General features: G+C 32.3%; 2 protein-coding genes across 2 annotated transcripts in view; both read left to right on the plus strand.

The window, feature by feature from the left end:
• Positions 1-3,705, plus strand: part of LOC145319477 (dynein regulatory complex protein 8-like) — a 26,810-nt gene extending 23,105 nt beyond the window's left edge. The window contains exons 6-7 of the mRNA XM_080161624.1: positions 1,489-1,559; positions 3,022-3,705. Of these exons, the coding sequence (XP_080017750.1) occupies positions 1,489-1,559; positions 3,022-3,123 (173 nt within the window). The 3' untranslated portion in view covers positions 3,124-3,705. The remainder of the gene's footprint in view (positions 1-1,488; positions 1,560-3,021) is intronic.
• LOC145319476 (uncharacterized) lies at positions 3,691-11,079 on the plus strand. The gene is made up of 8 exons (XM_080161622.1): positions 3,691-3,772; positions 4,322-4,405; positions 5,998-6,066; positions 6,630-6,741; positions 7,324-7,392; positions 9,388-9,480; positions 10,143-10,195; positions 10,930-11,079. The coding sequence occupies exons 1-8, from the start codon at positions 3,705-3,707 to the stop codon at positions 10,973-10,975; spliced, it is 594 nt and encodes a 197-aa protein (XP_080017748.1). The 5' UTR covers positions 3,691-3,704; the 3' UTR covers positions 10,976-11,079.
• Positions 11,080-22,218: the final 11,139 nt, after the last annotated feature.

Genomic DNA, 22,218 nt, shown 5'->3' on the forward strand with positions numbered 1-22,218 from the left:
ATGCTAATTTTTAACCTTTTTGACAATAAATTTTTAGGTGATATAATTGTTCTATTCATATGATTTTTAGAATAATGATTCCTATGTCAACAAGGTACAATGTTACAAGAGAAGCATTTCTATAATCCAGTCTTAATATGTAACTATGTAATATGTAACAAATTTGAATATTAACATTACACGTAAATAATCAAGAAATTTCATATAATCTGAGATTATATGTACTAATTATCATAAGTTATTAGAAGCGTAGCTTTATAAAAATGGTAACGTATATCCGTCTGTTTGTCACTTTATTACAACTGAAATATAATTTAGCTTGTAAGGTAAACTAATCTATTGCTAATACATTTATGTATTTTTTTTAACAACCAACTTCCCATTTTTATAAAGGTAAAAAAAATATACAGTAACAATATTCAGACTTACTAACTATGGATACAATTGTTCTTATAAAAAAAAACATAAAAACAAAAAAACATTTATTTAGTGACAGATTACGCCCCGTCTTACGAAGCAGTACATACAATAGTACACCAAGCTACTGCTTAGTACCAGGTGTACTACCAGTACCGGGGGTAAAATTTGCTTGGGGGGAGTAATTAACCCCCCTGAATTTTGTTGGCAGGGGTAAATTTTTTAACCCCCCCCCAAAATTTACCCCAGGGGCAAAATTTTTTTTTTTGTGGGGGGTAATTTAATAATGTAAAAAGTACCTAACTACATAATTATGAAATTTTTAGTAGTAAAAATGCGCGCGAAGCGCGCCAAATTATCTTAGTGAGGGATTACTTATTTTTTTTTTTTTTGGGGGGGGGGTAAATACCCCCTCCTAAATGGTTGGGGGTGCCCGGGGCACCCCAAGGGTTGGGGTAAATTTTAAATGTGGGGGGGGGTCAAAAAAAAAAAATGTTGGGGGTGCCTACGGCATCCCCAAATTCGTTTGGGGGGGTTATCACCACTTTACCCCCCCCCAATTTAAAATTTACCCCAACCCTGGGGGTGCCCTGGACACTAAGAGATATAAGTTTTCCGGAATTTTAATGTAGGGAGTACATTTGAAATCTGCATCAAATTTTAAGGATTTTTTATAAAATTCGTTTTTTGTAAAATTCTTTATCTAAAAGCGAAAATACATTTTAAGTTAATTAATTTTGACCAATAGGATAGGTGGATTTTAAACTACCTCCGCTCTAATTGGTTGAATGATGTACGACATCCAATCAGAGCGCAGATTTTTTAAATCCACCAATCACAGATGCCAAAATTAATTAACTTGATTTGTATTTCCGCTTTTAGATAAAGAATTATAGAAAAAACGAATTTTATAAAAAATCCTTAAAATTTGATGCAGATTTCAAATCTACTCCCTACATTACAATTCCGGAAAACTTATATCTCTTACTGGACACCCCCAACCATTTAGGAGGGGGTATTTACCCCCCCAAATCCTGATGTCATATTTGTGTGATCTTTTATTTGTTTTAGAAAATCTTGGTCACATGGAGGAGGCAAAGATATCCAAAATTTTATCTGAAGAAGGGGAAAGATTTACTCAGGTATGTTGGTTTCATAGGTCTGAATAAAAGTGTCCTAGGACAAAACTGGAGTCCCAAACGATGGAGTGGACACCTAACCTAACCAAGCCTATTTTAGACCATCTTATAGTTTTTTAAATACCTAACCCCTGCGGGGGGCTTATTTGTACATTCATATCTTAACCTAACCTAATCTGTATAGAAATACTTAATTAAAGTAATATTTTAACACTCCTGCGTTTGTCCACTCCGACGTTTGGGACTCCTGCATTTGTCCTGGAACCGGAAAAGCCATGGATCTAAAGGGTGAAGACAATGGCCGATAATACGATGTACATCTTTAATGCTGGTGCGCAAATTTATCCTATCTGTAGATTAAAATAAGTAGTTGAAACTTTTGAACACTAAACTTATTGAACCAACCAATAGTCTCCAAAGTTGTTAAGCCAACGAATAAGAAAACGGTATTATAAAACTTTGGGGACTAGTGTAATAAACAGCCCATTGTCCCCTCTCTCTCTAGAAAAAGCAAAGTGTATATGCATATGCCAAATCTAGCTTATTAAATCATAACTGGAAATGTTTTTTTCCCATTCGCAAAAACTATAACAACTTAAAAAAAAGTTGTTAAGTTGTATGGTTCTACTTAAAGGAAGCCTGCAAGTAATACCACGCTTTAACTGCTGAAAGACTGTCACAAGTAGAGCAAATACTTCAAATTTGAAGCCTTCAGCTTTAATAACAAAAAAGTTCTATGCATTTCAAAATTACATGTCATCCACATTGAAACTTTTGAAAGATTTCCATTGCTCATAATAGAAAAAACAATATCAAATTACGTCGCCTAGAAGCAAAATTATAACCTTATCTTTGTCAGAAACTTAGATTGCCAGTAACTGATTACATTTTTTCAATAAAAACACCACATTCCATATTCAAAATCTCTGGAAAAAAATAGGTTTAAATTGCGCTTGTAAACAAAAAATCGAGGCTGAAACAAATGAAACTAATGAAAGCTCAGCTGTGATTGGCTGGAAATACTACAGAACTCTCAGTACAACAATTTTATTTCTAACATGAGCATTACCCATTGAAAATCTTTCAAAATTTTCATTGTACATAAAATGTCATTTTAAAATGCCTAGAACTTTTTTGTTATTGAAGCTGAAGGCTTCAAATTTGGGGTATTGGGTCTACTTGTGGCAGTCTTTCAGCAGTTAAACCGTGGTATTTCTTGCAGACTTCCTTTTACAAGCCTCTACTAGGTTCGGGGAAGATTTTATATTATTTGGGAGTAGCTTAATTTTCTGATAAAAGTTGTAACTAAAAAATTAAACTATTCTATTCTTTAAAACATTGTTATTTTAAAATTGTTAGGTTTGTTGACTCTAAATCCTTCTGAAAGGCGTACCTTTAAATGATGAAATAAGCTGTAATAATCTTGTTATTCTGTGCCCCTGAGTAATTATACTTGTTGTTACAGGAAGAGGTCCAGGAGTTCTGTAACGCTGCACTGGATCCTGCCACCAAGGTTGTCAACTACAAAGAATTTGTTCACTTTCTCTCCACTGATGATGTCGTTTAATTTTTTAACCCTGAAGTATTTAAATAACTCAGCCGTTAATTTTTAATTCGTTATTGGGTAGCCCGCAGGGTTGGAGCATCGTGGGCATAGGCCTGGCAGGAATTAAGCAGGAGAAAAATGACTACTCATTTCTTATTATTACAAAGTAAGGGGTGGGGTGGTTTGATAGTTCAGAGGTGAATTCTTAAAAAAACTTTTGACCCACTAAAATCAGTTTGCCTCACTAAAATTTTAGTGAGGCAAAATTATCCACTCTAAATTTTTAGTTTGCCTCACTGATTTTAGTGGGGAAAATATTTTTAAGAATTCACCTCAGTTCTCGACAGGCACTTTTACTGAAAGCACCAAAATAACTTTTGTATAATTAAGTATCGTCATTATTTTCTTATTTTCTATGCGCATGCTTATTTTTTAAAAATGATTTGTAAATGTTTCAATTAAAAAAACACTAAGAAAAGAATATTTAAAAGTGTGTTATTTTTCCCAATATACAATAAAATGTAATACTATTAAATCATTTAAAATTAAAATTCCAAATTGTTTTTCTAATTTTCCAATTTGATAACCTTTGCAGATTAAAAATGGAGGATTTTCTACCCTCGAATGGAGTGGAGAAAGTATGTGATATGCTTGGAGTTCAAAAAATTGGGTAATTCAATTTCAATTTTCTTGTCGTTAATGGTTAAATGATATGTGCTTGTTTCGTGATTGTTTAGACAAACAAAGAGAAATAACAAAGACTAAGAATGGGTTTATTAATTTTTGAAAATTGTAGACAAATGAAAAATAATAAATTAAATACATCAAAAAAAGGCAACCTGTGACTTGCCTCTTAATAATAAAATTTGACCTATTTTATCTTTAAAATTAACTTTGACATATTCTTTACTTCCTAGTCAGTCTTTTTTAAAAATTCAAAAATGCAAAGACATATTTTTAGAACTGATCATCTTGTAAATTTTGGAGATGCCTGACTTAGGTCCTGGGATAGTTTTAGGCTGTATTATTTGAATTTTTAAGTCTTGGGATGGTTTCAGTCTATACCCTAGTCCCCTCCGTACGCTTTTTGCTAGGGTTGCAGAAAGTAGTGTTCATATAAAGTAGGAAGGTACAGCTATGATTTTATCAGTTCTCAATAAAAAACTGTGTAAATCATTAAATGAAAATAAGATATTTCAACAATTTTAAAATTTGGCAGGGTTAATGAGACAAGAATAAACAAGGATACTTCAAAAGATGAAAATAAAACTCCATCTCAACCTTGCTCACAATTTGTCATAAGGTATTCCAAATTGATTTAACCCGCGACTGTGGCGTAACACGTAGGAAAGGTGTTAAGTTCAAATCTTAGCCTGACACAGCGCCATAACTAAGGACGTTGAAAATGGTTCCTACTGCTGCTATGTCAGGTGCTCGACAAAAATAGTTAGAGAAGGGGGAATGTCTTGGTTCAAAACAGGCAGGTCTCATTATTATCCACTGTTAGGACATCTAGACGAAGGTCGTGCAATCAAAGAGTTGAATGTCTAATGGGTGTTACCTTACTTAATACCCTGGGTGACTGACTGCGTTACACTAGATTCAAGGTGGCGTAGAGAGAATTTGTACCCGTAGCGTCACTAAGACCCCAAGAGGTCATTATCATTCTATTCAGACAAAGGAATATGTGTTTAAAACTTACGTAGATTTTAAAAGATATCTTTACATTTATCAGGTTTAGAATGCATCTACTGTTTTTACAAAATGTAATTGACAAAAAATCTGTCTTTAACCCTTACAGATCGGGGGGGGGGGGGTCATATTGACCCCCCCCCCCTCTAGTTTTTTCAATGTCATTTTTTTTAGGTAAGATAGAGAATTGTGACTTCATGACTTTTTAAGTTTAGTAATTATACGTCGGCAAGCGTTGATCTTATAAGGATATCTGGTCTGTGTCGGTCGTGGCGTCCGGTCAAAGTCGGTTAGGTGGCACCAAATTTAGAAAAAATTCTAAATAAATCTTAATTTCTACATTATGACTTTTGTGTATAAGGTAAAAACCTAAATTTTTTTTTGGTGAATACTTAGATATCAATGACCTTCTAAGAAAAGTGATGTTATGACCGTTTGACTGCTCCCTGACCGACTTTATGACCGATTTTTGTCCGGCTTTTACTACAGACATATATCATGAATATCGTGGCTTCTATTACAGCTAGAGACCTATAATTTTTTTGGTAAATCCTTAAGCAACAATAAACAGATAAAAATATTAATTGGCGCTGCCAACCGCCGTTTTACCGCCGTAACCGCCGAAAATAGCGGTTTCCGTTATTTGCCGTTTTTCAGCGATGATCAGAAAAAGTATTTTTTTTTGTTATGAAAAATAAAAGTTCGTCCTAAAATTTGGTTATCCTAGCTGCAAAATTGGCCTCTCTACAGCTGTTTTAATATTTAGCGGCTGGCCGCTAAAAAGCGGCTAAGGAGCGGTCTGACCGCTATGACTAGAAAAAGTAATTTTCTCTAAAATTTTTATGTCTCTAACTGTAACAGGAGCCGAGATAGAGGGGGGGGGGTCAATATGACCCCCCCCCCTCGATCTATTAAGGTGGGAATTGGGGCCCGATCTGTAAGGGTTAAAGAAATTATTATATTATGTCAAATCTTTGCCACAGTCAAATGGTTGTTAGATTAGTAAAAAAATTATCTCCTCTGAATTTTTTTTAATCGGGGGGGGGGGGGGTGGGAGGTGCAAGATCTAAAAACATTTAAAACAATTTAAAAAACATTTAAATCTGATAGAAGGGGAGCAACCCTTTCCCCCTCCTCCTGGATGTATCTGACCCGTGTAACAGATAGAAGTCTTTAAATTGATAAAATGTCTTAATAATATAGGAAGGGAGATGAACATGATATTGGAAGTCCTACCAAGAATAAACATAAACTTTTATATGAAGAAGAAAGGTAAATATCAAACAGTTTCATATTATTTCAAATCAAAGCTGAGTGGCCGCCATTTTGTTTTTTTATCCGGCAAAAAAACCGCTTTTTGTTGCCGGCTTTTGTAGATTCTTTGCATGATTGAGTTTGCTAAACTTTAAGTCTAATTATAATCTTCAAAGGTTCTATGTGTTTCTTACGTGGTTGTCGACCACTTTGTTAAAGTCTAATTCACACAAGTACACAACTTACATGAATTTAAGATTTTTAAAAATAAAATTTATCAAATCTAACCAATAATCTAATAATTAAAAGCTTGAGTTAAGTAATTCCTGTTCCAAGAATTCTTTCTTTACTGAAACTTTTCTTATTATTATTCTTCACATTTAAACTTTTAACTTGAATTGTTGCTCTTCTAAATTTTTAATAAGGGAAGACGACCTTAATGCTCGTTTATCTTATCGTTTCTGAGATTTATTTTTATGGATATTTTTTAAAATATTATTCTTTTTTTGTGGTTCTGATTTTCTATTATATTAACTATGATTCCTTCCAAAAGATTCCTTGTTAATTTTACAGTTGTTTAGGGTAAATTTGTACAGCTATGAAGAGTTTGAGAAAGAGTTTCTACTAGAAGCCACAGAGGATGAATTGTATGATGAAGATCCAAGACAAGAATGTCAGTCTGAAGTTTTCCAGGTTTAAGGCGATTCAGTTTTGTTTTATTTTAATGGGAATATAAATTTAGGCATAATATTTATTGTTTTACTAATTATATACCTTGTTAAATTCCTGCCCAATTAATTTAAACATGCTTTTTCATCAATTTATGGATTAATTTTTGTCAAGTAATATACCAATAAATTTGCGGCGATTTTTTCACAAAGTAACTTTTTAAGAACTAAAAATTAATTTTTTTGTTTATTACTTTATGTGAGGTTTGGTTATATTGATTACTGGGTAGTCCCGCAATATCAGGAAACCACATGTACATATAAGCAGGGGTATTTGTAGACTATCATACCCTCATGCTGTTTATAATGCCTTTAAAAATATGACGTCATACAATATAAATGACCAATGATAGGCCAATACACAGACATAATAACCAATTGCAGGCCTGTATACGTTTTAATTGACCAATGGTAGGCCAGCATTACGGCATTTTTATTGGCACTATAAAAAGCTTACAATACCCTTATTTTCAAAAATAAAACGGTTGGGTTGTCAGTGCTCAACAGATCCTTTGTATGAAAGAACCGTTTCTTTTTTTCTTTTTAGGGAGGTTCCTATGCTGTTGGGAAAGTTTTGGAGAAGAATATTCTAACAATAAAATTTCATTTACTCCAGGTATCTATCTTTATATCTTTATTTTTCACTAGCGGTTACGCCCCTAGAGGACTATAGGGGCCTTTAAGGGTGGGGGGGGGGGGGGGGTTATGGTGGGAGTCGATCCACCCTACTTTCAATTGTATAGATTTCAAAAGGAAAAATACTGAAAAATAACGTATTGCATCGTATTACAGACATGTTTCCACGAGTAATGAAATAGAATAATAATAAGAAAAAAAACAGATTTGTTAGCCAGGCCTTCGAACCCTCGGGGAAAAAATGGTTTTATTTTAATCTTATAGTTTTTTTTGGGATCTACTGCAGTTCATGGTAAAATATTGCTGGTAACGAATGCTTCCTGTTTCCTGGCAATATTAGAAGCTTCCTGGATCTAGCATAACAAGAAATATTGCTGGAGCTACCAATGTTTAACTTTCCTGGTTGCTGGCAATTTATGCATATTCCTGGCCACTGGCATGTTTGAAATATTCCTGTTAAAAAACAATATTTCCCTTTTTAATTCCCATTTCCCTTTTATTACACTTACCCCACAATTAGAGGTTGATAAGATTCACTCTACTCGAAGTGGCTTTTTTGGCATGTTTGTCTGATGTGGTGGGGGGTGGGAGGGTAGTTGTGTTTCTCTGTACTAATTGGGGGAGTTCTCCCGTTCTACAACAATTTATAGTAAATTAAAAACCTTAAACTGATCAAATGTAAATAATGAATTAGACAGAGGGGGGGGGGGGGGGGGGGTGAGACAAGACAAATATGATAAATATTCCGTATTTCTGATTTTTACCTACAGTTAATAATACAACATTTAGGTAGGCTTAAAAAGTAACAATATAAAAGTAGCCAGGAAAAACTTTAAGGGTAATAGGTCCTGGTAAGGTTTTTAACTATTTTAGTTAATTGGAAAGTCTAAAAAGGGGAGGGAATAGAATTATTTGAAATAAAAATCTCCCGCCATAATCTAATTACCTTCATGGTTTCATTCAAATTAATATCTACCATTGAATTATTAAGAGTGAAGCTTTTCTTATCATGGTCTGTATGTCACAGTTACGCCACTAGAATTGTTGGTGTTATCCTCTTAAATTTTTTTTTCAATTTTAAAAATTTTGGCTTCCCCCCCCCCTACCACCCCCCCCCCCCCCCCCCCCCACTAAACCATCAAATCTGGCCGCGGCACTTTTTTATAATTAGGTTATTACAGGTTACAGGGTATTAAGTTTTGCATTCTATAGGCGTTCAAATCGTTGGTTTTACTGTTTGATTTGAGAGCCTCACTTAGAAAAAAATAATTTATTAATTAATATGATTAAAATTACGAATGTATCTCCCCTTCTCCCTTTTTGATATATTATAAAAATAAAGAGAACCACCCAAATTTTGGCGCGAAAGTGGATATTAAGATAGAAACAGTTAAATTTAAAGGTAAATTTCCCACTTTCTTAAATCCTTCCCCCACCTCTATTAGGAATGCACATAAAATAATTGAAATTACTGTCCCTTATTAATTGTTGCTGTTTACCCCCTAAGAAATTGTGAAAAAGGGTACCTATGGGGTAAAAACTCCTGTAAGCCAGTAACCTTCTGTCATTGCTGGTAACTTGGAAAATTTGCAGATTGCCAGCTATCAGGAACATATCCACGGAAAGCTGTCTACTATAATACGATATGATAATTAACTAAAAGGAAATAATTATTAAAGTTCAGAGGGGGTGGGGTAAAGTTTATGAGCAAGGGGACAATGGCTGTTTATCACACTAGTCCCTAAAGGTTTAAAATAAAGTTATCTTATCTGTTGGATTAACAACTTTGGGGACGTTGATTGAATTTTTATTGGTTGGTTTATTAAATTTTGTGTCTAAACGTTCAACCACTAATTGTAATCTAAAGAAGGGATAATTTTGTGTATCATCATTGGGGGTGTATTTACCATCTATCGGCCAATGTCTTTTCTTTTAGATGCCTGGCTTCTCATATACATAATGATTCTTATTTCAGGAGGATAGTAAAACAATAGACCTGGATGTAAAATCTGATGTTGTGTATCTATACTCACATAGATACAAATGTAAACTTTATCTTCCAGTAAAGGTATTCAAACAGGTTTGGGACACGGAGGTAGGGGCACATTGGACAGTTGTACCCAATGTTTTATAAAAACGTTTTAACATATTTTGATTGGCTGGTTCATTAAGTTGAGTGTCTAATTGTTTAAATCTACAGAATGGGTGATTGTATATCATCATAATCATAATGGATATACATCAAAGGTTGATTCTTAAAAAAAAATTTGCCCCACTAATCGCTTAGTGGGGCAAAATTGTTTTTGAGAAAAAACCACCAAAATAACATTAAAAATCTACAAAAATTAAATAAAATCTTATGTTCATAACCTTTCTAGGATTTTGTTTAATTTTTGTAGATTTTTAATGTGATTTTGGTGGATTTTTCATGAAAACAATTTTGCCCAACTAAGCGATTAGTGGGGCAAATTTTTTAAGAATCCATCTCAAGTTATTGTCTATTGTCTTGGTTTTTAAATCCTTGGGTTTTAGATAAATATTCATAATAGCGTAAAAACCTCAAAAATGAACATCTACTTCAAAATACTACAAGTTCTGTAAAAGATTTTTTTATGAAGAATAAAATGTAACACTTCTTATTATAAAGCTAATTTTAGTAAGGTGATATTTTTTAGTTTTCAAATGTAATTAGAAGATGGAGCTTTAAAAAATTACTATATTTTTCTTTAGATATCTGTGAAAACCTGCAAAGCTGAATGGCAGTCTGAATATTCAATACTAAAGTAAGTTTAGATAAAATTTTCTTATCGTTTTCATAAATTTTTTTAAAAAGTGATAGTATTCTATAATTAACGTCCGTCCACAACGGTTAGCTTGTTAATTTAAACAGTTTAGAATTATCATATCGATTTCAAACTTTGCATGATGATTCCTATAAATTTAGGTATGACTTAGAAAGCGCAGCAACTCTATAATCGTTACCATAAAGTCCGTGCGTCCATTTGAAACATTGTATGTTAAAATTATCCGATTCATCTAATTTTTGGTATAATGATTCTGATTACAACAAGGTACAATGATACAAGGAAAGCATCTCTATAATCAAGTCCTAAAAAATAAAGTATGCCCTTGTCCTTTTGTTTAGGCTTAAGCAAGTGTTTATGTTCGTTTGTCCTTCCATTTCCGAGATTCGCTTTTAAGGATGTTGTCATTCTTGATAAATAGCGCAGCTACTACGTATCAAATGTAACATTGATAATGTTAAACCCAAGGGTAAAACAAAAATGTTCTTTAATTCTTTAATATGACTTGATAGGTGCACTTAAGGTATTATGAGGGATATTTTTTAAAGTATCGAAAAAAAGTAATATACCTTATCTGAACCTATAAGAAACTTTATTGTTAAAAAATCTATATCTATACAGCAGGTACACATACACAGGCTCATAGACGTACAGACAGACAAACATCCTGTTGCTTTTATATATATAAGAATATAAATAATGTTTCTTTTCAGAGTTACAGTTGACGAGGCTCCTGTTAGTAATGCTTTATGCTTCTAAACCTTTAAGACTAATATTAAACACACCATTGCATTGTTTTAAAATTGTCAAAATTATTTCATAACAGAAATAAACCTAAGATGCTTTGTCATTTTGTTAGCGACCATACTCTACATGTGTTCGTGTCTGTCTGTCCTTCTTTCTGACTGGCAGTAATGCTGGAGATGTTTCAATTTTATTACTAACCCTTCAACATATAAACAATTGCAAAACGGAGATAAATGAACGAGATATTCTATGTAGCCCTGATTCTCTGAGATAAAATTCAGATGCACACAGAGACTAGAAGTAAGAATCATTTAAATTTACCAGCTTTACGCACAGTTGAGTGTATTCTACATGTTACATTAATTGCTAGCATACCCACAATTTTCGTGGAAAATACATCACCCTGATCTATGGTTTTGGTAGATATTCTTATACTAAAGTAACAGGATGTTTGTCTGTGTATCTGTGTGTTTGTACCGAAGGATCTCGCTAACCGCTGAACCGATCGTGTTCTCCTTAAATGGGTAGCTTCTCATAGGTCCCGGGAAGGTTTATAATTATTTTCTAGGGGCGTAGCCGCTAGTTTCATAAAAAGTCACCCTAATTGATGACACTCTCTTATAAATGAAGAGCATGGACGAGGGAAAGCATAATTAAAGTTGCTTGATTAGTAAAATCCTAACTTCCTACATATTTCCCTCCTTACAACCTAAGTATATCTCAGGGAAGGTTGCGTGATTATAATCTGACAATTTGCAAAAGTATTTGTCAACCAAGTGCAAAGTCTGTGAGGGGACTTAAATTAAGAATTTCCTAACCATAGCGTAGTGCGCTAACCACTACTCTATTGGACAAGCTAAGCCCAATAAAAATATACATTAATCAATATAAAAATCGGATTTTACTTTTATGTTATAAGTTATTGAACATTGAGTGCTTTAAACTCCACTTCCCTTAAGTATTTGGGTAACTAATAGTTGAAATATTACCGCACTTTTTAAACAAACTTTCGAGGTGTCCGCACAAGATATTCTTTTTTTTATAGCCCAGGTATTCTACAAAACATTTGGACTGAATTTAACCTACTATATGTAGGGAGGAAGGGGACAGTGGGCTTTTTATTACCCTAGTCCCCAAAGTTTTAAACTAACGTTTTCTTAATTGTTAGCTTAACAACTTCGGGGACTTTTATTGAATTTGATTGGTTGGAAGACTGTAATGTACAGAAGGGGTAGTTTAGTATATCATCATTGGGGATTTACACCCATTTTTTATCTTATTCCTTTATATCCCTGCCTACTATAAGTCCTGATTCTAATTAGGTATCAACCATCTCCCAAGAAATAGCTATATTGATTTAGATAGATACATTCATTTCTATAGTAGAATTTCTTGTTGATTCAATTCCATGATAATAAATGATTTAAAAAAATTTATTATATGGATGAAATGAAAAACAACATGTTCCAAAATGTGCATATTTTGACCAATAATGTAGTTCTTACACTGCTGTGGCACTATTGGTCCAATTCAGTGATTGTACCCCAGATTTGAAGAGGTAGTTAGCTAGTTGATGTAAACACCTCGGTATAAAAGTTTAGCCCATATATTTTGCACCTTGTGGCCAGATGGAAAATTAATTGCTTTATTATACAAACTTTAACAATAGAGGGAGGCACACAAAGATAATTGAGTTTTATTAGAGTGTCTTACAAATACTTTTTCTCTCTTATAAATTAATTTTACTATTTAAGAGAGTCTTTTTTCACACTAGAAAGAAAAGTATATATATGTATATAGAAATACAATTAAGTTTTATATTAGAGTGTCTCTGAATTTCATAAAATCTTTAACTCTAGTGGGAGCCAGTTGTTTGTATTTTCATAACAACTAGCGACTTCGCACCTAAAATTTAGGGACTCTGTAATCAAAGAGCAGAAAATGCCTCACCAAGACCTACATCTAAATATGAAATAGTCTAAAATCAACTCAGGACACTTGTGAATCTTTGCTAAAATTGAGAAGTTGTAAAAAAACGAAATAAAAGTTGACGGGGGATTTTTTTTTCACGGGTGCTTTGGGGGTTCCACCATCCCCACTTATTTGTTTTAGTTTTCAAATAGAAAAAAATGGAGGTGGGTGTGTCTTAAGCTTCAGACAGACAAAGTTCTACTTTGAATTAAACTAGCGGCTTCGCCCCTAGCCTTTAGGGGCTTTGCCTCAAGAGGTGATTAACAAAACAAATTAAGGCGAAATTCGAAATTAAGGACCAAGGAAATCTTCAGCAAAGTTAAAAAAATATGGGGAGAATTTTTTTGTTTTTGGGGGGGTTGGGGGTGTCCCATCTCCCAAGAAAATAGCTTAAAACCACCACAGGACCAATAGGTATATACCATGAAGAGTAGAATCTGATCGGTTCAGTGGTTACCGAGATCTCAAGGGACAGACGGACAGACAACAAGCTACTTTGTATTATACTACTTTGTATGATACTACTTTGTATGATACTAGCGGCTTTGCCCCTAGCCTCTAGGGGCTTCGCCCTGTATAGTTTTGGAAAGTCAACCCTCCTTAATAGAAATATTCAAAAAATTATTCTTTGTTTAATTACTCTGTGGTGAAATTAATCCCAGGTTGTGCCTTTAAGCACAAAAATTTTAATTTGTACAAATTAAACCCAGGTTGTTTGCCGTATACACAAAAATTTTAATTCGTAAAAATCAGACCTAGGTTGTTCGCATACACAAAAATTAAAATTAAAAAAAAAATATTTTGATTTTTTTTTCAGGGGGGGGGGATTCATGGGGGCTTCGCCCCATGTTGCAGTGGGGTTCCCCCACCCCAATTACTGGTTTTTGTTTTAAAAATATTTTTAAAAAAATTTTGGAAGTGGGGATTTTTTTATTTTTTGGGGGGTTGGGGTGTCCCACCCCCCAAGAAAATAGCTTAAAACCACCAGAGGACCAGTAGGTATATTCCCAGAAGGGTAGAGCCCAATTTGATCAGCAGTTACTGAGATTTTACAAAAAAAATGTAAAAAAAAATTGGGGGGTTGGTTTTTTTTATTTTTGGGGGGGTTGGGGGTGTCCCACCCCCCAAGAAAATAGTCTAAAACCACCACAGGACCAGTAGGTATATTCCCTGAAGAGTAGAATCCGATCAGTTCAGTGGTTACTGAGATCTTAAGGGACAGACAGACAGACGGACAGACAGACGGACAGACGGTCAGACGGACAGACGGACAGACGGTCAGACGGACAGACGGACAGACATCAAGCTACTTTGTATTATACTACTTTGTATGATATGATAATCTAGCTTTGTAAAAAAAGAAACATTTTTACATAAACATACATCAAAGCAAGACCACAAAAATTTTACAGATGAACAGTCTATAAGTAATAGATTTACTAATATTGAAGAGATTGTGCTAGATGGTTATTTGGGTAATGCAAGTATAAAAGAAAGAAAGTATGATAAAATTCATAAAAGCAAAGCTCATAAATGTGACGTCTTCACTTTAAGTGCCTTGTTGAGCAACAAAATCCCGTTCCTTCTTGTGTTGAAACAAAAGTAAAATTTACTGGGTGGGGGTAGTTTTTAGGTTGTTAGGTTACATTGAGTACTTTATAGCCCTGCATGGTCAGATCACTGCAGATATAGACCCCGCAGGGGTTTGGCATAAGAAAAAAAAAACATAGAGATGGGGTTCCAGTGTTCGATAGGCACTTTTTGAGAAAGTATAAATTGATTGATCAATGAAACATACCAACTTCATTTGATAAATATAACAACTCGAAAAAATTTGATGCTGAATTAGGTCAATTATTTATAGTAGAAATTATTTTATTTAGATTGTAGTTGTAGAGTATCTTTGTCCCTAATAATTTAACCCCTAAAGTTGTGACGTACAAACCTTAATTGTAAAAAGCCTCTCTTTAATAATAGTATAATAAAAGGATTCAAAAGTTTGTGCTTTCAAAAAGATTGATGATTAGAACTTCAACATTATATTGGAAGATTTTTTTAACAGGCAAGTTTTGAGATAGCGTAAACTGGCACCAAAAAAATGACGTCATACAATAAAGTTGACCAATGAGAGGCTAGTATTGACCAATGGTAAAATTTATACTGGCCTCTCATTGGTTATTTCATCGTATGACGTCATTTTTTGGTGCCACTTTACGCTGTCTTGCATGTTTTCTGTAGATTTAAAATGTCTCATTTGTTACTAGAGGCTACGCCCGGCCCCTAGAAGCCTCTAGGGACACTTTCAATTTCAGTTTTAAAAAGAAAAAGGGAAAAAATGAGAGTTTTTTTTCTAAAAGCGATTTATCTTGGGAAAATTAAAGATATCCTCCTCCACATAGTTAAAACTTTCCCTAGATCAACAAGAAGCGTCACTGTAAGGGAGAACCATATCGGTTCAGCGGTTAGTAAAAACCTTCGCCACAGACAAAAATATAGAATATTTACCAAGTTTTTGTATAACTCACTTTGTCCGCCTGTCTGTAAGGCTATAGGAGAAATGTTATTATTTCTAGTGTTATCTAAGAAAGATTGCTGTTTTTTTGGTGAAGATACCTCTTACCGAAAAGCATTCAGCTTACAACATAATTACTTGGTCGTCGTTCGGCAATGCTACAAAAAATTATATCCTTTTTTTCTAAGGTTTCATAGTTTCTAATGAAAATTATCAGATATTCTCACTAAGATATATAAGTTGGAAATAATTTTAATGTTAGAGGAAGATTTGAAATCTGCATCAAATTTTAAGGATTTTTTTGTATAATTCTTAATCTAAAAGCGGAAATACAATTTAAGTTAATTAATTTTGACATCTGTGATTGGTGGATTGAAAATTATCTTCGCTCTGATTGGAGAAGCTTAAGTGTCGCAAATCATTCAACTAATTAGAGCGCAGGTAGTTTCCAATCTACCTATCCTATTGGTCAAAATTTATGAACTTAAATTGTATTTCCGCTTTTAGATAAAGAATTATACAAAAAACGATTTTATAAAAAATCCTTAAAATTTTATGCAGATTTTAAATCTCCCTCTAACATTAAAATTCCTTCCAACTTATATATCCTAAATTTCTCACCCCTTCTTTTTATGACAACTAAACATCTGCTCTATAATTACTTTACTTCGCTGATTATGGAAGTTGTCATCCTAGATTTGTATGTAAGTTGATTATTTCTTCTTTTCTAAAAAAATAGTTTTAACCTTTAGGATAGTTTAAAGTAAGAAATAGTTGAAAAAATAATGAAATAAGGAAGTGAAAAAGTAATAAAATAAGGAAGTGAAAAAAAGGATTAAAAACAAATATGTATAAATAAAATGCTGCCATTCTTTTACTGGGTGACAATTTTAGGTTGTCATACATTGTACAGAAAATATAAAAATGAGCATAAATTGGATTGAGAGATATTACTAAAATTTTAAAATTGACACTTTTGAATATCCATTAAGAACAAGCTCAAGCTTCTGTTTTTTTATGACCACTGAAGATCTGAGGTGGATTCTCAAAAAAAGTTTGCTCTACTAATCGCTTAGTGGGGCACAATTGTTTCCCGTGATAAATCCACCAAAATCACATAAAAAATCTACAAAATCATAGAAGGGTTATGTACATAAGATTTTATTCAATTTTTGTAGATTTTTTATGTGATTTCTGAGGATTTTCCCCAAAAACAATTTTGCCCCACTAAGCGATTAGTGGGGCAAATTTTTTTAAAGAATCCACCTCTGCTCTATAACACACTTTGACGTACTTTTCTACTTATGTTGGTTGGCATCCTTGTTAATGTATTTTAAGACTATGGCAGAGGATAGGTTGTTATCAGTTTATAGAATTAACAACTTAGAAACTAACTTTACACATTAGTTAATCCAGCAGAGTGATAAAATGTTATGCAATAAATTTATCTATCTATCTATCTATCTATCTATCTATCTATCTATCTATCTATCTATCTATCTATCTATCTATCTATCTATCTATCTATCTATCTATCTATCTATCTATCTATCTATCTATCTATCTATCTATCTATCTATCTATCTATCTATCTATCTATCTATCTATCTATCTATCTATCTATCTATCTATCTATCTATCTATCTATCTATCTATCTATCTATCTATCTATCTATCTATCTATCTATCTATCTATCTATCTATCTATCTATCTATCTATCTATCTATATATCTATCTATCTATCTATCTAAAATTTATTGTTGGTTTGTATGTCCATCCAATGGCATAGAATCTGATTTATTTGACAGAAGAAAATAAATTTAAAACATTTTCAAATGTAAACAAAACTGTAGAAAATGTTGTGAAATTTCAATGTTAAGAAAACAATATAATCTAATTTTACTAGGACAATTATGTTTATATGAAGTGCAACAACTAAAGGGATAAGACAATGGCCGATTTATTGATGTATATCCCCAATGATGACACACAAAATTCCCCCTTCTGTATATTAGAATTAGTGGTTGAAACATTTAACTTAATAATTTAACCAATTGAAATTCAGTAAAAGAACCCAAAGTTGTTAAGCCAACGAATAAGAAAACGTTATTGTTAAACTTTGGGAACTAGGGTAAGAAACATCCCAGTGTCCCCTTTTTCTTATTCGTTGGCTTTACAACCTTGGGGACTTTTTTGAATTTTGGTTGGTTAATTTAAATGAGTGTTAAAACGTTTCAACGTCTAATTGTAATCTACAGAATTGTTAAGTTTGTGTATCATCATTGGGGATAATGTACCTCAATTTATCGGTCATTGTCTCATCCATTTATATCCCAGAGTTTTATTAACCTTTATTTATGTCTACAATACTAGAAATGAAATATTTATAAAATGTTGCTTTATTTGGGGGAGCAATAGGGCCAATTTATCAGGAATGGAAAGGGCAATAGTGGTGAAATAATTTATTTGATCTTTTTTTACTTGACATGATTCTTTTCGTCAACGAATTTTAGCCTACTGCAGCTATGTCAGATGTATGTTAATAGTTTGTGTAATGGGAATATCTTTCTTAAAAATATGAGTTACTGTTAAAACCTTAAGGCAAAATTCAAGCTGGTTATCTGCAAATGTTCAGCTCTAAATTGTTATCAACTAAGTAGGAATAAAAATAAGGTTCCAGGCAGAATTTAAAACTCATTTTATTATATTAAATAATAAAACCAGCGGCATTAGTGTATTGGAATCGTGTTGGCTTACTGTCGAGTTCGAGGTTTGACCACAACACGTCATACTAGAGAAGTTAAAAATTGTTACTTATGCTGAAATGTCCGCCGTTTGACATTAGAGTAGAGGGAATGTCTTAGCCCTCCAACAGGCACAACTTAATGCCATGCACAATCATGACTTCCAGATAAATACCGTGCAATCAAGCTTGGTTGTCTATTTGGTGTTTCTTTACCCAGTACAGAAGTGTTTAGACAGAAATGGAGACAATTCTGGTTGTTATACCTGGTTATTATATCTGGTTATTATATCTGGTTGTTTAACCTGACGTTACAGTGTCATGAACAGCAGCCTCATTCATACCAGCTTATACCAATAACAAAATTAATTCGGAAAAAATCACGAAACCTATACGAGGTTTTCAGCTGTCGTTGGGGAGCAACATATAGTAAAATTGAGGACCTTTCTAATTTCCTCCTGTATATTACATAAGATTTATTTCACTTGTTGGTTATACTTTATACCTGCATTCATACGAGTCAATTGACACGGCGCACTTGGAAGAATAATTTATTGGTCAGTGTTCCATCCCTGTATCCCCTGGAGTTTATGTAACATGTTTTTAAATTCTAGGCACGATTGCCTTATATTTGGATTTCAAACAATATCTTACATAAATTTTATTTGCTTTTACAAACATCATAAATATTTTTCCAGTATAGCTTCAAATCCGACTACTGACCGATTCTGAGCCATTCTGAAAATCATGTACAGCATCGTATAATGATTTTCCACGGAGATTAATATAAAAATCCTAAATTTACTACCTGTTTTGTTAGCCCGGGCTAACAAAATCAATAATTTTTATCTTAATATAATACCATGCGATTAATAATGATTTATTTATGCTTTTATGTTTGTGTTATCATTATTGTGGCTGCGCCACTATCCTCTGAAGCTTAATCCTACAGTTGAGGATTCAATTTGAGGCTTTTGTTCTGATTCAATGCAATTTGGCCTTTGATTTGTTTAAAATAAATACAAAGCTCTCCTGAAAAAGCTTTTTTACTGTAGATGATAAAAAACAACCAAATCAATACTTTTATCTAACCTAAAATGACTAAATTGGACTTTAGCATAGTTAAATACATTTAATAAAAATATGAATTATAAAGAAGGCGTCTTAACTTTTTTGCTATTTATTTAGAATAGCTAGCCGGTGCCTTTAGTACGTAGTAGATGTAAAATTTTCTATAGAATTCAGATATGCAATCGGTTTTTTTTTGTAGACCTCTTATTTTTGAAGTAATTTAAGTTTAAAAAAAAAATAATTAAGTCGGTTTTTAAGGTACTAAAACGCAACAAAATAAAAGAAGAAAATTGCCAGTATGAACAAAAATAGTAAGATCTTTAATCTGACACCTTACTTTTTAAGTTCTGTTGAGTAATTATTGAAATAATCTATTTTTTTAACCTCGGTTTAATAAAAACTTTAAACTTAAATATTTCTCACACAGACATAAAAAATATGGGTTCATATATACCTTTAGAATCAGAAAAATAATACGAATCCATTCTAAGCAGAATTGAAAAAAAGTAAAAACTTTAAAAAATAAAAATGGCCTAAAATATTATATTTTTACAGGCAACACTTAATAGTAACTATTAAACTAGCCAATCAAAAATCTCAAAAATTGACAAATCAAGAAGCTTCAACTCAAAACTTAGCCAATAGAATTGACAAAAAAAAGGATAATGTTCATACAATATATACAATAGATACTACAATAAAAATAGTGATACTTACATTACATGTAAAGAATGAAAAATTATGAACAAATATGCTTCAATCTGTTTATAAACTTCAAAACAATGCAGTTAAAAATGCATTATTGTTTCTTGTGTTTAAAAAATATCTGTTACAGTGTATGTACATTTGTTTAGGTTTTGTTCATGTTTTGTTCAAGTCAACCCTTTAAAGCCAAAAATTATGATTCTTAAAATAAACTTATATTTTTTATTATATTTTTAGAAAACTTTTTCAATTTTGCTTAGAATGGATTCGTAATATTTTTCTCATTCTAAAGTCATATATAAACACATATTTTTTATGCCTGTGAGAGAAAATATTTAGGTTTAAAGTTTTCGTTCACCGAGGTTATAAAAAATTTATTTTTTTAACAATTACTTAACAGAATTAAAAAAATAAGGTGTCAAATTAAAGATCTTACTATTTTTGTTCATTATGGCTATTTTTTTCTCTTTTTTTTGTTCCGTTTTAGTACCTTAAAACCGACTTATTATTTTTTTAAAAAACTTAAATTACTTCAAAAATAAGAGGTCTACCAAAAAACCGATTGCATATCTGCATTCTATAAAAATTTTTACATCTACTACGTACTAAAAGCACCAGCTAGCTATTCTAAATAAAAAGCAAAAAAGTTAAGACGGCTTTTTTTGATACAAAAGCAAGGAATCACAAAGTCAACCTGGACCGTACAAATGTATAATCCCTAATTTGTTTATAATATTTTTTTACTTGAAAATGTGGATATTTGTTGGTAAAGGTTTTTAGATTACTGATGAGTTATTACTGAAATAAAAAAGAAAAAGAATATAGTAGCGGGTCTAACTTATATACAGGCGCTAATTAGATCAATATTGCTCATTTTTACAAGGATAACATTTTCTTTTGTTGCATTTAAAACTAGAATAGAATTTTTAAATACTTTTTTTTTTCATTTTAGCTTTATATATCATTAAGTTTGTTTACAGAATTTTCAAATTCCTTCCATAGCTTAAACTTAACACTATATTATTGCATTTCTGGTATCATATTGTTGAAAGCGGAGGTACTCTATAACTAGAATATGAAAAAATTGTTTGTTCTAATATTCTGTTAAAAAAGTATATCAAATTTACTTAATTTGGTAATTCATATATCTAAAGATAAGATAACAACGTATTACAAAATCTCAAAAAGTGAATGTAATGATCGGTATTATGTTCTTCAATTAAGTAGTTTTTTATAACTTTAACATTTCTACTTTTTGATGTGTTAAGGAACACCTGAAATGAATTTGATGTATTTTAAAAGTGAAGCTTTTCTATAATTAGGGTCGGTCCGTCCGTACGTCCGTACGTCCGTCCGTAACGAATAGCTTTTTTCGTTAATTTAGGCAGGTTAGAATTGTCCTATCGATTTCAAATTTTGCATGGTGATTCCTTTAGTAGTTAGGTACAATTTAGAAAGTGTAGCAACTCTATAATCATTACAAGAATGTCCGTACGTCCATTTTAAACATGTTGATTTTTTTACTATTTAAACACAAATTTTTATGTGATCTAATCATCCGATTGATCTGATTTTAGTATGTTGGATCCTGGGACAACAAAGTATTATGTTAAAAGCGAATGAACTCTATAATCAAGTCCTAAATATGTAAGTTTGTCCATAAACATTATCCTGTATCAAGCAGTTTTTCAACAAATTTACTTACAATTTTGCTTCGACTCTTATACATTTATATTCTGATTAGTTAGTTCTGACGCTATATAAGAGTTAATGTCCGCTTGTCCTACCGTTTCAGTGCTTCGCTTTTATGGATGTTATCATCCTTGTTTTTTTTTAGATTCGTACCAAGTAATTGTTTTCTTCGCTGTCTCACTGGCTATCTCTTTCAAACAGAAATAATGTTCATTCTTATTAAAGTATATGCTACTAGAATGACATTAGAGTCAAAGTTCATGTTAGAATTACAATATATACTATTTTTATATCTGTTTTGTGCATATATGACCGTTTTCAGTCTTCTTTAGTGTACAATACTAGCTGTTTTATTCATTTAAATTGGGTAAGCTTGTTATTGCTGCGCTACTTATTTTCACAGTTGTGCTTGTTATATTTGTGTAAATGCATATAGTTGAGCCCTCAGAGACCTAAATTCTTCATGTCATGCATACATAGGAAATAGGGGAAATAGGGGAGTTAACAGTTCTATACAGCAAATACTGTACTCTGCTTAAAAGATATATAGATAAATAATG

This window comes from Acartia tonsa, chromosome 5 (genome assembly GCF_053477335.1).
Source record: "Acartia tonsa isolate MP-2025a chromosome 5, ASM5347733v1, whole genome shotgun sequence".
In the NCBI taxonomy this organism is placed as follows: Eukaryota; Metazoa; Arthropoda; class Copepoda; order Calanoida; family Acartiidae; genus Acartia; species Acartia tonsa.

Excerpts from the sequence above, each read along its gene's own strand:
- LOC145319476 (XM_080161622.1), top strand. The coding sequence starts at position 3,705 with ATGGAGGATTTTCTACCCTCGAATGGAGTGGAGAAAGTATGTGATATG. Across the intron at positions 6,742-7,323 it reads GTCAGTCTGAAGTTTTCCAG|GGAGGTTCCTATGCTGTTGG; the intron begins GTTTAAGGCGAT and ends TTTTCTTTTTAG. Across the intron at positions 7,393-9,387 it reads TAAAATTTCATTTACTCCAG|GAGGATAGTAAAACAATAGA; the intron begins GTATCTATCTTT and ends TTCTTATTTCAG.